Below are 16,819 nucleotides of genomic sequence, written 5' to 3'. Positions count from 1 at the left end.
TAACCTCTGCCTCCCGAGTTCAAGCAAGTCTTGTGCCTCAGCCTCCCGAGTAGCTGGAACCAAAGGCATGTGCCACTATGCCTGGCTAATTTTGTTTGTTTGTTTTTAGTAGAAATGGGATTTCACCATGTTGGCCAGGCTGGCCTTTTTAGTAAATACTTAAGAGTGCAATTGCTAAATTATATGTTAACTTCATAACAAACAGCCAAACTGTCTTAAAATGGCTATACTGTTTTGTATTCCTACCAGCCATGCATGAAAATTCAGTTGCTCTGCATTCTCAACAGTAAATAGTATTTACAGCCTTAAAAAAAAAATACAGTCAGGGTCTTGCTATATTGCCCAGCCTGGTCTTGAACTTCTGAGCTCAAGCCATCTGCCTGCCTTGGCCTCCCAAGTGCTGGGATTATAGGTATGCCCCTCCATGCCTAGCCTTCATTTTCTTAATGGTATCTTTTGAAGAGAAAACAGTTTTAATTTTGCTAAGTCTAGTTTATCATCTTTTCTTCTTTGTAGTTTGTACTTTTGCTGCTGTATTTTAGAAAATCTTTGCAAAATCAATAATACTTTCTCCCAAGTTTACTTCCAAGACCAGCACTGTTCAATAGAAATAACATGTGAGCCACATATGTAATTTTAAAAATCTTTGGTCAGGCAGGGTGGCTCATGCCTGTAATCCCAGCACTTGGGGAGGCTGAATAGCTTGAGGCAGATAACTTGAGGCCAGGAGTTCGAGACCAGCCTGGCCAACATGACGAAACTTCATCTCTACTAAAAAGTAATACAAAAATTAGCTAGGTTTGCTGGTGCACAACTGTAATCCCAGCTACTTGGGAGGTCTAAGAATGAGAATCGTTTGAACTTGGGAGGCAGAGGTTGCAGTGAGCCAAGGTCATGCCACTGCACTCTAGCCTGGAGGACAGAGCAAGACTTGGTCTCAAAAAAATTGAAGAAATAAAAACTTTCAGTAGATACTTGAAATAGTCAACTTAATTTTAATATATTTCATTTAACCAGTATATCTAAAATATTGTTACATCTAAGTGATATAAAACTTTATTAATGAGATATTTTACATTTTTAATACTAAGTCTTCAAAATCTAATGTATGTTTTACATCTTTAGTACATCTAAGTTTATACTAGCAACATTTCAAGTGCTGAGCCACATTTGACTAGTGGCTAATGTATTAAGCAGTACAGCTGTAGACATTCACAATTTTAGCTCTTACCTTAGGTCTGTGATCCATTTTGAATTATTTTTATTGTTTTTGTTTTGTTTTTTTGAGATGGAGTCTCGCTCTGTCGCCCAGGCTGGAGTGCAGTGGTGCGATTTCGGCTCACTGCAAGCTCTGCCTCCCACGTTCACACCATTCTCCTACCTCAGCCTCCCAAGTATCTGGGACTACAGGCGCCTGCCACCATGCCCGGCTAATTTTTTGTATTTTTAGTAGAGATGGGGTTTCACAGTGTTAGCCAGCATGGTCTTGATCTCCTGACCTCGTGATCCTCCTACGTTTGCCTCCCAAAGTGCTGGGATTACAGGCGTGAGCCACTGCGGAAGCAAGGTCTCGCTCTGTCTTTCAGGCTTCAGTACAGTGTGCGATCGTAGCTCACTGCAGCCTTGAGCTTCTGGGCTCAAGCAATACTCTTCCCTTAGCCTTCCAAGCAGTGCCACCACACCCAGCTAATTCTTTTTTTTTTTTTTTTTTGGAGAAGGAGTTTTGCTCTTGTTGCCCAGGCCAGAGTGCAATGCCACTATCTCAGCTCACCACAACCTCCGCCTGCTGGCAGAGGATCAAGAGATTCTCCTGCCTCAGCCTCCCAGGTAGCTGGGATTACAGGCATGCACCACCACGCCCAACTACTTTATTTTATTTTATTTTATTTTTTTTTTAGTAGAGACAGGGTTTCTCCATGTTGGTCAGGCTGGTCTGTGAACTCCCGACCTCAGGTGATCCACCCACCTCAGCCTCCCAAAGTGCTGGGATTACAGGTGTGAGCCACCGTGCCCAGGCTACACCCAGCTAATTTTTAAATTTTTTGTAGACAGGGTCTCTTTATGTTGCCCATGCTAGTCTTGAACTCCTGGCCTCAAGTGATCCTCCCACCTCACCTCCCAAGTAGCTGAGATTACAGGCTTGTGCCACCACACCTGACTACATTTTTGTGTTTTGTTTTGTTTTATTTTGTTTGTTTTTTGTTTTTTGAGATGGAGTTTCGCTCTTGTTGTCCAGGCTGGAGTGCAATGGCACAATCTCGGCTGACTACAACCTTCACCTCCCCAGTTCAGGTGATTCTTCTGCCTCAGACTCCTGAGTAGTTGGAACTACAGGCATGCATCACCATGCCCGGCTAATTTTTTTATTTTTAGTAGAGAACAGGGTTTCGCCCTGTTGGCCAGGCTGGTCTCAAACTTCTGACCTCAGGTGATCCGCCCACCTTGGCCTCCCAAAGTGCTGGGATGTTGTGAGCCACAGCGCCTGGCCTACATTTTTGTTTTTTAATGACTTGCATAATTTTCACAAGTAATTTTCATAATCGATAGAATATTTAGCTTATTCTCAGAATAATGTAGACAGAAGGTAGCTTTAATTTTACAAAATCATGTTTTATGTTTTCACTATTAAAGTACCATTGCATTAAACCCAAAAGATTCCCATATCGTGAAAATTAGGGCTTCAGTCATTCTTATAGTGGAATGTGGATCTTATCTGTTGTGAAAAAGAGACATATAAAAACCTGATGACATGTTCACAAAGACCTAAAATGCAGTACAGTCTGGCTTCTTTACTCTTGAATGTAGAATGGAATGTTCTTTCTGTGAGATGGGTACACAGAGCCTAGTAGTGAACTTGAAAAGCAGGATACTTGGCGGGGCATGGTGACTCACGCCTGTAATCCCAGCACTTTGGGAGTCCGGGGCAGGTGTATCACCTGAGGTTGGGAGTTCGAGACCAGCTAATCCCAGCTACTCAGGAGGCTGAGGCAAGAGAATCACTTGAACCCCGGGAGGCCGAGGTTGTCGTGAGCCGAGATCACACCATTGAACTCCAGCCTGGGCGACAAGAACGAAACTCTGTCTCAAAAATAAATAAAATACATACATACATACATACACAAAAATTAGCCAGGAGTGCTGGTGCACACCTATAATCCCAGCTACTTGGGAGGCTGAGGCACAAGAATCACTTGAACCTGGGAAGTGGAGGTTGCACCACTGTACTCCAGCCTGGGCAAAAGAGACTCCGTCTAAAAAAAAAAAAAGGCCTGGTGCAGTGGCTCATGCCTGTAATCCTAGCACTTTGGGAGGCCGAGGCGGGTGGGCTGCCTGAGCTCAGGAGTTGAAACCAGCTTGGGCAACATGGAGGTGAAACCCCATCTCTACCTAAAATACAAAAAGTTAGCCAGGCATGGTGGTGTGCGCCCGTAATCCCAGCTACTCAGGAGGCTAAGGCAACAGAATTGCTTGAACCCAGGAGGTGGAGGTTGCACTAAGCCGAGATCGTGCCCCTGTGCTCCAGCCTGGGTGACACAGTGAGACTGTCTCAAGAAAAAAAAAAAAAAGGAAAAAAAAATGAAGACAGCAGAGACTAGGGTATGTGTACAGGATAACAATGACGCCATCACGCCTGGCTAATTTTTGTACTTTTAGTAGAGATGAGGTTTCACCATCTTGGTCAGGCTGGTCCCAAACTCCTGACCTCAGGTGATCTGCCCACCTCAGCCTCCCAAAGTGCTGGGATTACAGGCGTGAGCCACCACACGTGGCCTTTTTTGTATTTAGTAGAGACGGGGTTTCACCATGTTGCCCAGGCTGGTGTCAAACTCCTGGCCTGAAGCAGTCCGCCCCCTCAGCCTCCCAAGGTGCTGGGATTACAGGTGTGAGCCACCGTGCCTGGCCTTTGCTGTCTTCAAAACACTCGTACACTCCTTCCCTCACTTTGTTTCTATTCTGGCTACCAGCCTAATTTCTTGCATAGCCAGAGACTTTCAAAGTATGATCTGACAATATGGACTAAAAGAAGCCAGATACGAAAAATGTATGACTCCATTTATATTAAGGAATGGCCAAAACCTACAAGGACAGAAATTAGATATGGTTACTTCATGGGTGGGAATGTGGTATTTTTGACTGAACTCCAGAGGGAGCCTTTTGGAGTATGGATATATTTTCTATTTTGATCTAGGAGGTGGTTATACAGGTTTATACATTTGCAAAAAGTCATCAATCTATATAGCCTTGAAATGTGAGCACTTTAAATGGTGGATGTTATACACCTATCTAAACAAAAAGGGCTCAAGCACTATCCTTCACCACCTATCACTTGCAGATCTTTCCTACCACACAGATCTTTCCTTTTCATCACCCTCTTCTTGGTGAAATAACCTCTCCCTCTTTGTGACTCTGCTTCTGGCTCCTACTAAGTTTCTTTCATGGCTCTTCATCCTTTGTCAGCTCCTATCATGCAGCTGTTTGTGTAATGCTAGAACTTCATGGTTATTTGGCTCTGCTGGTTGTAGGATACCTACCCAACATAGCAGGGCAGAAACCCACAGGCACCCCTTTGTAAAGCTGTGGCATTTACTTATATGGGGCAGTGATATGTCCTGGGATTAGATTGACTCAGAAACGTCATCCTAGCTGTGTATGGTGCCCACGTGGGGCTCTATGTGATGGTCAAAGGACATAAAGTTTGTGAAAGCCTAAGAAGTAGATTCTCACTGAAGACCTAAGACCCACACAGAGTGAGAGTGCATGAGTAATATTGCATTATCTGATGTAGATGGTATTTGTTCCAGAAGTTAATAGTGAGGGGTCAGAAACTGAATGAAGTGTGCCTGAAAGCTGCTTCACGTATATCTGCATTATCTGCATGCCTAACTCAGACGTCCTCCCGGTCTTTGCTCAAATCTCACCTTCTCAAGCTCCTTTTTTTTTTTTTTTTTCCTTTTCCTAAGAGGCAGGATCTCATTGTTGCTCAGGCTGGAGTGCAGTGGCAGGATCATGGCTCACTGCAGTTTTCACCTCCTGGGCTCACATGATCCTCCCGCCTTAGCCTCCCTAGTAGCTGGGGCTGCAGGCATATGTCACTGTGCCCAGCTAATTTTCTAAATTTTTTATTTGTTGAGACAGAGTCTCACTGTATTGTCCAGGTTAGTATTGAACTCCCGGCCTCAAGCAATCCTCCAGCCTTGGTCTCCCTAAGTGCTGGGATTACAGGAATGACACCCAGCCTCAGTAAAGCTCTCATATATAGGATACCCACTCCTTCCCCAGCACTCCAGATCTCACATTCCCTGTTTTACTCTTTTTGTGTAGCACTTATCGCCTTGCAACAGAACAATATAATTTACTGATTTATTATGTTGACTGTTTAAAGTTTGTTTACCCTGTCAGACTGTAAGTTCTACAAGGCCAAGGGGTATTCATTTTGTCCACTGGGTGTATTTCACATGCCTAAAACAGTGCCTTGCACATAGTAAATAACTTGGTAAATAAATTACTTGTTGAATTAAGTAAATGACTGGTTCAACCATGTGGTTTAAAATCAAAACAAGTAGGCTTATGCCTGTAATCCCAGCACTTTGGGAGGCAGAGGTGGGTGGATCAGTTGAGCCCAGGAGTTTGAGATCAGCCTGGGCAATATGGCAAAACTCTGTCTCTGCAAAATATACAAAAATTAGCTGACCATGGTGATGTGCACATGTAGTCTCAGCTACTTGGGAGGCTGAGGCAGGCATATCACTTGAGCCTGGGAGGTTGAGGCTGCAGTGAGCCATGATCACACTACTGCACTCCAACCTGGGCAACAGAGCAAGTCCCTGTTTCCAGAAAAATAAATAATTAAAAATACAAAATAAAACAAGCAAACGAAAAGCCTAAGGTTCATAAGGGTAACATCAAAGTACCTCTCTCACCAAGACAGAACCTTCCAGATCCATGCTGTCCTGTTGAGAGTTATATTTAATGGTTCAAGATTATCCCTGGACCCCATACTTCAGGTGTAGCCAGGAATCACCTTAAAATTGTCTGCAGCAGCCTTGACTACTGGTCCCTGTCATAGATTTCAATAGCAGACCAACATGAGCAATGAGAACAGTGATGCTTTATGCACTTGGCAACCTGGGCACATTCATTGAGATCAATGTGAGTGGTTCATGCTAAGAAGTGGGAGATGTGTCAGTTGTAGTTAGGTTGATATCCCAGTGATCAGAATCTTCTTCATTTTGTTCTGAATTTGTTTTTTGTTTTGTTTTGTTTTTTGTTTTTTTGAGGTGGAGTCTCGCTGTGTCGCCAGGCTGGAGTACAGTGGCGCGACCTCAGCTCACTGCAACCTCCGACTCTCTGGGTCAAGCGATTCTCCTGCCTCAGCCTCCCCAGTAGCTGGGATTATAGGCACGCGCCACCACGTCTGGCTAATTTTTGTATTTTTAGTAGAGACGGGTTTCACCATGTTGGCCAGGATGGCCTCAATCTCCTGACCTTGTGATCTGCCTGCCTCAGCCTCCCAAAGTGCTGGGATTATAGGTGTGAGCCACCGTGCCCGGCTTACTCTGAATTTGTTTACTATTGATTCATTTGTAGAGTTAAAAAAATAAATACAAATCAGAGCTTAAGCAGTGAAAAAGCAAACTATTTCTTTATTCCCCTTCAATACTAGGTATGGCTCTGACCTGACCTCCTTTTTCTTTCAGGGTGAAAAGGCTGATAGCTTTTACATCATAGAGTCTGGTGAAGTGAGCATCTTGATTAGAAGCAAGGTGAGTTTATCAGTTTATAGGTGATGGTGTACACACAAAAAGTAACGGTTTGCTTTAAATAATGTGAAGTGTGTTGAATGCAGCAAACCGTCATTGTTATGTGAGATGTATGACTGGCAGAGACCCATGTTTAAGCCCAATTTAGTATAGATTTAGTATATTTAGATTAGATTAAATATAGATTTAGTATATTCTTATTTTTACTGCCTTTGCATCTGCCATGTAATTAATGATTTAGGGAATATCGGCCTACAAATCAATAAGAAAAAGATGAAAACCCTAATAGAAAATGGGGGCTGGGGCCGGGCACGGTGGCTCACGCCTGTATCCCAGCACTTTGGGAGGCTGAGGCGGCGGATCATGAGGTCAGGAGATTGACACCATCCTGGCTAACACAGTGAAACCCCATCTCTACTAAAAATACAAAAAAAAATTAGTGGCCGGGCGCGGTGGCTCAAGCCTGTAATCCCAGCACTTTGGGAGGCCGAGACGGGCGGATCACGAGGTCAGGAGATCGAGACCATCCTGGCTAACACAGTGAAACCCCGTCTCTACTAAAAAAAATACAAAAACTTAGCCGGGCGAGGTGGCAGGCGCCTGTAGTCCCAGCTACTCGGGAGGCTGAGGCAGGAGAATGGCGTGAACCCGGGAGGCGGAGCTTGCAGTGAGCTGAGATCCGGCCACTGCGCTCCAGCCTGGGTGACAGAGCGAGACTCCGTATCAAAAAAAAAAAAAAAAAAAAAAAATTAGCCAGCATAGTGGCAGGCGCCTGTAGTCCCAGCTACTCAGGAGGCTGAGGCAGGAGAATGGCATGAATCCGGGAGGCAGAGCTTGCAGTGAGCCAAGATTGCACCACTGCACTGCAGCCTGGGTGACAAAGCAAGACTCCGTCAAAAAAAAGAAAAAAGAAAATGGGGCTGGGCGCAGTGTCTCACACCTGTAATCCTAGCACTTTTGAGGCCTAGGCAAGAGGATCTCTTGAGCCAAGAGATTGAGGCTGCAGTGGACCGTGATTGTGCCACTGCACTTCAGCCTGGGTGACAGAGCAAAACCCTGTCTTTGAAAAAAAAAAAGAAAAAGGAAAGAAAATAGGGAAATTATATAATAAAAAGAGATTGGAAGGGATGAAGAAAGCTTCCTTTTTAGAGCACTACTAGAAGAGGTCTCTAGGATAACTGTGGTCATTTAATGGATGATGTGACCTAGAAAACTGAGGAGCTATGAGTAGAAGGAATGACTGTTACCGGTAAATCTATCATCACCAGATTTTTCAGTTTTTTTTTTTTTTTTTTGAGAATATAGAGTTTGTTAAAACAGTTATATATAACACTAAGTCGAACTAGTATGAAAACTTTTGCAAAATATATTGAGTAACAGTTAATAAGTAGCTGGGCACAGTTGCACACGCCTGTAATCCCAGCACTTTGGGAGGCTGAGGCAGGTGGATCACGAGGTCAGGAGATCAAGACCATCCTATCTAACACAGTGAAACCCCGTCTCTACTAAAAATACAAAAAATTAGCCGGGCGCAGTGGCGAGCGCCTGTAGTCCCAGCTACTTGGGGAGCTGAGGCAGGAGAATGGCGTGAACCCGGGAGGCGGAGCTTGCAGTGAGCTGAGATCGCGCCACTGCACTCCAGCCTGGGCGACAGAGTGAGACCTCTTAAAAAGAAAAAAAAAAAAACAATAGTTTGAAATGTCTGTGTCATTTTATTTACAGTTTTTGGATTAGTGATGTTTGTAGATTTCTCAGATATTCATTGACACCTGCTATGATCACAGCATAGTGTTAGGTGCATAAGATCAGCAGCAGCATGGCACTGGGATATTGCAGGGTGGGAGGTTTGTCAGAAGTGTAGAGTCCTGGGCTTTTCCCCAGATCTACTGATTCAGAATGTGCATTGCGAGAAAACCTGCATAATACTGGAGCTGGTGCGTATGTGATGGTGTGATAAGTCCCTCCTGTTCTAGAGAAGGGACTAAGTGGGCACAAATATGGCTGCAACTCCAGAGAATGCTACTGAAATTGGAAAGAGAAAATTGGCTCAAATGGAACAGACCAACTTCAGAGCAACAGGGCGGAAGTGTAGAAGGAAGAAGGGTCAAACCGTGTAAGCCAGCGTAGCAGTTTTGTTTGCTTTAAAAATTAACCAAAAAGGAAATTATCTTTCTGCCTACAACATAAAGTTGTTCTTAGAGATTGAGACTAATTCTTACTAAAAAATTCTAAACAATTTTTTACTTAAATTATCACTTTGGTTAGCAGTTGGATTTGTTAAAAAAAAAAAAACTCTAGATATTAATACACTGTAGTGTATTATCTTAAATTTAGTTACTTAACTCTTACTTTAAAAAATGGGAGGAGGGAGGCCAGGTGCAGTGGCTCACGCCTGTAATCCCAGCACTTTGGGAGGCCGAGGTGGGTGGATCACGAGGTCAGGAGCTCAAGACCATCCTGGCGAACATGGTGAAACCCTGTCTCTATTAAAAATACAAAAAAAATTAGCCGGGCGTGGTAGCGGGTGCCTGTAGTCTCAGCTACTCGGGAGGCTGAGGCAGGAGAATGGCATGAACCCGGGAGGCGGAGCTTGCAGCGAGCAGAGATCATGCCACTGCACTCTAGCCTGGGCAACAGAGTAAGACTCCGTCTCAAAAAAAAAAAGGGAGGAGAGACCACTAACTTAAGATACAGATAGTACTTAAAAAGAAATTTGTTGGCCAGAAGCAGTGAATCACTCCTATAATCCGAGCACTTTGGGAGGCCAAGACAGGAGGATTGCTTGAGGCCAGCAGTTCAAGGCTGCATGAGCTGTGATCATTCCTCTGAACTCCAGCCTTGGTGACAGAGTGAGACCCTGTCTCTTAAAAAAAAAAAAAAAAAAAAAAAAAAGAAGGTGGAGAGCTTGGGGAATTTTGTCACTATAAAATGTTGTTCAAGGCGTAGTCTCAACTCAGAGAAATAGCCCAAGTTTGTGGCTCATTAAGAGAAGCATTGTCCTTATTTAGACAAGATTGGGCATGTTCAGAGTGGTATGGCTGTAGATTACCTTAAAAATGTTAGGACTTAGATGGAGCCCTAGGTGAAAAGCAAACTCCTCTGATCAAACCAGACCACTGAAATTAATCTGTGGAGTTTACATGGTACAGTTAGTGAATTTTCTGCAAAGTGAGTGCCTCAATAATTGTGTGGAGTGTGCTGAGAACAGTGCATGTGTGTGCAACTGGACATGCCCAGCTGTGATCCTGGAGTCAGCCTAGGTCATGTTCTTTGCCTGCTGTAGACTAAATCAAACAAGGATGGTGGGAACCAGGAGGTCGAGATTGCCCGCTGCCATAAGGGGCAGTACTTTGGAGAGCTTGCCCTGGTCACCAACAAACCCAGAGCTGCCTCAGCTTATGCAGTTGGAGATGTCAAATGCTTAGGTAAGAAAAGTTCTTTATGCATTAATACTCTTTCTAACGTGTAATATTTTTTTCCCATCAGCAAGCCTTGACATATTCTGCCATCTTTTACTACTCTCTAGGCCTAGGCAGTTTATATGACCACCAGAGATGGATGAATGGATACTTTCAGCAAACATTTCTGAGCGTTGATGACAGCCTGTGAGCAAGACAGGCATGCAGGCCCTTTAGCCATATGAAAAGAACTGATGTCCAGGGCTGTGGGAGAATGGGGAGAACAGGTGCTGCTGGACTCTGTAAAGTCTCTAACTTGGATGACACAGTCTTTCTGAATTCATGTAGAAACATCCCTTTTTGCAAGTAGCCAGTGTCCCAAGGTGTAATCTCCTATAACATGAATGGGTATGTTTAGGAAAAGGTTTGCATGAGGGAAATGGCTTGAATTCATTCTCTCCCTCACCTCTTTTTAACAATGCAGTTATGGATGTACAAGCATTCGAGAGGCTTCTGGGGCCCTGCATGGACATCATGAAGAGGAACATCTCACACTATGAGGAACAGCTGGTGAAGATGTTTGGCTCCAGCATGGATCTGGGCAACCTCGGGCAGTAGGTGTGCCATACCCCAGAGCCTTCTTAGTGTGACACCAAAACCTTCCGGTCAGCCACAGAACACATACAGAAAACAAACATGACAGAACTGTTCCTGCTGTTGCCACCACTGCTGCCACTGCTGTGGTTATGGGCATTTAGAAAACTTGAAAGTCAGCACTAAAGGATGGGCAGAGGTTCAACCCACACCTCCACTTTGCTTCTGAAAGCCCATTATTAGACCACTTGTAAAGATTACTCCAACCCAGTTTTTACATCTTTGGTTCAAAACAGCATGTCTCTCCAACAATTTAAGTGCCTGATACAAAGTCCAAAGTATAAACATGCTCCTTTCCTCTCTTGCTGCTACTCTTACTTATGGAAGTTACCACAGGGTCTGCAAAAACCTGTTGTGTAACTGTAGACACTCTCTAATCGTTCTCAAAGGAGGAAATGTAGCCTTCAGTCTCCTTATTTGTCCCTTGAGAAAGTCCACATTTGTTCACAGTCACAGCCTGCGGTTTTACAGTGGGAAATGGTGGTGGATGGTGTGGACATATGTAGCCCAGTGGCATTGTACTTTCTGCTGACAGCTGCACACATTACAGCTGTCTCCAAACCCACAGTGATGCTTAGGGAAAGACCCTGCTCAGGACCCAGCAGGTCAGCACCCCAGAGCAGACTGATAGGTCAGTGGGACCCATGTTAAAGCAGAAAATTTGGGCTTAGCACATTTTACTGTTAGTAGAGGGCCAGGAAAGGTTTTCTGGGTTGGGGATTTTGTGGGTTTTTTATATCTTTTTGTTTAACCTCTGTGCAGTCTGCATGAATGAATTGTTACCCATTTATAAGGAGTCAGGGTCTGGAGGGTTGCTATCACTTTGTCCAAACCAAATACCTTCCTGGGCAACTCCTACCATTTGTTTGCAGTTGCCCCTACTGGCCAATGGCAGTATGCTGGAAAGAGGTTGTACTATAAAGAGAGCTCTTTCCTTCTACTCCAGAGTTGTTGTGTAGCTTTGCCATTGAACCCATCAATTTTTAAACTCTTTAAAGAAGCAGCAGCTATTTTTTTGAAATTAAAGAAAATTCTCAGGCCAGGCTCAATGGCTCATGCCTATAATCATAGTGCTTTGGGAGGCTGAGCTGGGAGGATCACTCAAGACCAGCCTAGGCAACAAAGTGAGACCCTGTCTCTAGGAAAAAAAAAATTTTTTTTTTTTTTTTGGTTGAGATGGAGTTTCGCTCTTGTTGCCCAGGCCGGAGTGCAATGGCGCAGTCTTGGCTTATCGCAACCTCAGCCTCCCAGGTTCAAGCAATTCTCCTGCCTCAGCCTCCTGAATAACTGGAATTACAGGCATGCGCCACCATGCTGGGCTAATTTTGTATTTTTAATAGAGATGGGGTTTCTCCATGTTGGTCAGGTTGGTCTCGAACTCCCAACATCAGGTCATCTGCCCACCTCAGCCTCTCAAAGTGTTGGGATTATAGGCGTGAGCCACTGCGCCTGGCAAAAAAAAAAAAAAAATTTTTTTTAATTTGTCAGGTGTGGTGGTTTGTGCATGTAGTCCCAGCTACTTAGGAGGCTGAAGTGGGAGGATCACTTGAACCCAGGAGGTCGAGGCTATAGTGAGCTGTGATCATGCCACTGCACTCCAGTCTGGGCAACACAGTGAGACCCTGTCTCTTAAAAAGAAAAGAAAAAATTACTCTTTAGGTAATTTCACTTGAACATATTCATATATATGGAAGTTTGTCAGCTAACTCAGGCATTTATCCTAAGGATCAAATCTGTTTTCAAAAATTGGCATCGGCCGGGCACGGTGACCCACTCCTGTAATCCCAGCACTTTGGGAGGCCAAGGTGGGCGGATCACAAGGTCAGGAGTTCAAGACCAGCCTGGCCAACACAGTGAAACCCCGTCTTTACTAAAAATACAAAAAATTAGCCGGGCGTTGTGGTGGGTGCCCGTAATCCCAGCTACTTGAGAGGCTGAGGCAGGAGAATTGCTTGAACGCAGGAAGCGGAGGTTGCAGTGAGCCGAGATCGCACCATTGCACTCCACCCCGACGACAGTGCAAGACTCCATCTCACAAAAAAAAAAAAAAAAAAAAAAAATTGGTATCATTTACAATTTCATAGAATTACTGGGAAGGCCTTTCTTTGTTTTTTTTTTTTTTTTGAGACGGAGTCTCGCTGTCTCCCAGGCTGGAGTGCAGTGGCCGGATCTCAGCTCACTGCAAGCTCCGCCTCCCGGGTCCACGCCATTCTCCTGCCTCAGCCTCCCGAGTAGCTGGGACTACAGGCGCCCGCCATCTCGCCCGGCTATTTTTTTGTATTTTTTAGTAGAGACGGGGTTTCACCGGGTTAGCCAGGATGGTCTCGATTTTCTGACCTCGTGATCCACCCGTCTCGGCCTCCCAAAGTGCTGGGATTACAGGCTTGAGCCACCGCGCCCGGCCGGGAAGGCCTTTCTAGATGAGATGTTGGGGTATTTGGGATTCTAATTGTTAACCCCAGAAGAAGGTAATTTAGCTTGTATTTATTTAAAACCCATTTAGCCTTTTAATTATATCAGGTAGAAGTCCAGTGATCATCCTAATAAGGTATATTTCAGAATAAATTTTTTTTCCTTCAGAATAACTTAGAATCAGATGCTCCTAGGGCTCCTAGGAGCAGTGTGAAATTTCAGTAAAGATAAATTTGAATGTTGTAACCAAGTTTATATTAAATCAAGAGGCCATTTCCAATATGATTTTTTGTTTCTTTTTAACTTGTTAAGTCCCTAAGAGATTACATGCTAGGGCTTGAGTCATATCTGTCATAGATAATGATGGCCCACACATTCACTTTCGACTGTCCACATAAGCTAGGCTTTCCGCTTTTGCCACGGACAATGTAACCAAGATATTTCCAGAGTAAATAACCCACCACAACCTTGGTAATTCCTCTTTTCTTCTTTTTTTATTTTTATTTTTATTTTTTTTTTTGAGACGGAGTCTTGCTGTGTCGCCCAGACTGGAGTGCAGTGGCCGGATCTCAGCTCACTACAAGCTCCGCCTCCCGGGTTTATGCCATTCTCCTGCCTCAGCCTCCCGAGTAGCTGGGACTACAGGCGCCCGCCACCTCTCCCGGCTAGTTTTTTGTATTTTTTAGTAGAGACAGGGTTTCACCGTGTTAGCCAGGATGGTCTTGATCTGCTGACCTCATGATCCGCCCATCTCAGCCTCCCAAAGTGCTGGGATTACAGGCTTGAGCCACCGCGCCCGGCCTCCTCTTTTCTTCTTAAGCTCCATGAAGCAAAAGCAGAAGGACTCTTTTCAGACTGCCCTCTGTAGCCTACGTTGCAGCCTTCAGAATTGTGAAGGGTTGTAATTAATACTCCAAAACAGGCAGCTAGCACTGGGAAAGCCCATGTGGTGACCCCACATTTTTCTGAGGTTCTTCTTTTCCATGGTGTTACTTTATTATCAAGTAAATTGAGAAAGCAGGTCTTGCCCTTAACAGACAAGAATCACACTAGTTTCTTGCAAAGGTAATGGATACATTGGGATTCAGGAGTGACATAGAGGTCCAGCCCCAGAACTTGTGAGGATTTTGTTTGAATACTGAGCAGATGCCTCCTCCCTGTCATCCATCACACTAGATAGGGCTGGCGGTGAATTCTATGCCAGAGTTTCTCCTGCAGTCTGCTAGGGATGGGCCTTCTCATCCCGCTCTGGCACACATCCCAGTCTAGTCTTTCCCGTCAGAGTCCTCCTTGACACCCCTGACTTAATGATGGTTGCTGTTTTGGAGTAGAATTGATCAGGTTTAAGTCATCCTGCTCAGGTTGGGCATGGTGGCTCATGCCTGCAATCCTAGCACTTTGGGAAGTCAAAGTAGGAAGACTGCTTGAGCCCAGGAGTTCCAAACCATCCTGGGCAACAGAAGGAGACCCTGCCTGTACCAAGAAAAAAAAAAAAAAAAAAAAGTTAAAAAAAACAGTTAGCTGGACCTGGTGGTGCACACTCAGAAGGCTGAGGTGAAAGGATTCCTTTAACCCGGGAGATTGAAGCTGCAGTGAGCCATGATCGTGCCGCTGCACTCCAGCCTGGGGGACAAAGTGGGACCCTATCTCAAAAAAAAAAAAAAGTCATCCTTCTGTAACTACTGATTGACATGTGGATCATCAGTTCAGACCCTCACTGCATACAGGATCCCTAGGGGGTTCTATTTAATAGCTTGAGAAAGGGAGACTAAAAGGACGTCTGTGAGTGAAATAGGGTATAGCTGTTACCACAGTGCCAGGACCTGAGAGCGTTCCAATTCTTTTTGCAGCATGGGGAATCAAAGGTGGCAGACCAATTTCAACTCAGGGCTGAGGTATCCACATTGTCCACATCAGGCAAGCCCTGCACTGATGGTTGAGCCTCATGGAGAGGAGCATGTGTTGGGAAGAGATCCCTTTGTTACTGTTTTGTGTTGTTCTCTTCAATGAGTTAGAGCTCATGCCCCTTTTATGGCTTTGCTGTTGATTTTGGATGGTAGAGAATATTCCTGAGAGCCTTCCTTTTGACCCCTAGCTTATCCCACCCACTCTCTTCTCTTGGTTGAATTCTCTGAAGGAAAAGTTCATGTGCTATTGTCCTGTTAGTCAATAGTCTTCACATATAATTGTGTTACATATATTGCTATAGACTCTCAGAAATCGGGGTAGAGCTTTTCCTTTGAGCAGTTTAATGAGTGAATTCAGCAGCAAAGTGGCAAGAAATGGTTCTCCAGCCAGGAGAGGTTATGTTTATCCTCCGATTGCCCATTTTCTCTGCACACAATAATATCGTATTCAGTGAGAGGTGCTGTTGGCACCCAGCAGCGCCCTGGGCACACAGCATTTCATGTCATGTCACAGTGTACAAGCTACCCTCTCTCATTTAGAAAGAAGAGCATTTTGCACAGAGAAAAAGTAAAAAGATCCATGAATGTCATTTTTTATCTTTTATTTTCAGTTGGCTGATGTTGGAATTTTTGTTCTTGTCATGAACTTGTAAACCAATCTTGCCAAGATACAAGTTGTTTTGGTTTTTCACTACGATGACCTCTTGTTCCTCCTGTCTTGACTGCTGACGTTTCCTCAATGATTCTATTGTCTATTTTATGGGAAGCAGCCTTCCTATAGGTTTCCTTTTACACACTGCAGGGCTATCTTTATACTTTAAAAAAAAAAGGACAAGAACTGTCACTAACCTCATGGGGGGTTTTCGTAAAACCATTTAGCCCACCTTGAGCAAAGGGTAGATTCTGTGTTGTTTTTTTAAGCTCATTGTAATAAAATAAATCTAATTCAGCATTATTGTGCTACCTCAAAGGTAAAAAATGTTTTAAGGTCTTCTTTTGGTCCTGAGTTCTGCATACAGTGTTTGAAATGTCTTTCAATTGGAATTATTTTTTAAATCATTGGAGTGAATTTTATTTTAATCTGTTTTAAACTTGTATTTTAATCTCAGAAGAATAAGTGATTGAAACGTGATCAATTCTTGCTCTGTGGTGTTAAACATATAATGAACAGTCATTAAGAATTAAGTCACTGTTTGCCATAAACAAGGTTGATGTTCTTTTTGTTGTTGTTAAGGAAACCCTAGGGCTTGGCTTTACTCTTGATTAATAAAGGCTGACAAATCATGTCTGACTTTCTGGTGCAGTCTTATGTTATGTGTTTGCCATTTTGTTTCAGGGCTCCAGGCCATCATTGCACTCCTTTGGCAGATTCACTCTTCTGGCAGATCTGGGATTGGGGTATGAGCCCTTGAAATAGGGACCCCTTGTACTAGTCAGGGTTCTCCAGAGAAGCAGTGAGTAGGGGGTGTGTATGTGTGTGTGTATAAAGATTTTTTTTTTTTTTTCCAGTGACAGGATCTCACTATGTTGTCCAGGCTGGTTTCGAACTCCTGGGCTCAAGCAGTCCTCCTGTCTCAGCTTCCCAAAGTGCTGGAATTACAGGTGTGAGCCACTGCACCCAGCCTAAAGATTTATTATAAGGAATTGGCTCACACAGTTATGGAGGTGGGCACGTCCCAAGATGTGC

General features: G+C 44.2%; 1 protein-coding gene across 1 annotated transcript in view; it reads left to right on the top strand.

The window, feature by feature from the left end:
* Window positions 1–16,416, top strand: part of PRKAR2A (protein kinase cAMP-dependent type II regulatory subunit alpha) — a 103,700-nt gene extending 87,284 nt beyond the window's left edge. Inside the window, exons 9-11 of the mRNA XM_050780944.1 lie at window positions 6,699–6,764; window positions 10,045–10,186; window positions 10,644–16,416. Coding sequence (XP_050636901.1) covers window positions 6,699–6,764; window positions 10,045–10,186; window positions 10,644–10,777 — 342 coding nt within the window. The 3' untranslated portion in view covers window positions 10,778–16,416. The remainder of the gene's footprint in view (window positions 1–6,698; window positions 6,765–10,044; window positions 10,187–10,643) is intronic.
* The last annotated feature ends 403 nt before the right edge of the window (window positions 16,417–16,819 follow it).

Source organism: Macaca thibetana, chromosome 2 (genome assembly GCF_024542745.1).
Source record: "Macaca thibetana thibetana isolate TM-01 chromosome 2, ASM2454274v1, whole genome shotgun sequence".
Lineage (NCBI taxonomy): Eukaryota > Metazoa > Chordata > Mammalia > Primates > Cercopithecidae > Macaca > Macaca thibetana.
This window is presented reverse-complemented; position numbering and strand designations above follow the sequence as displayed.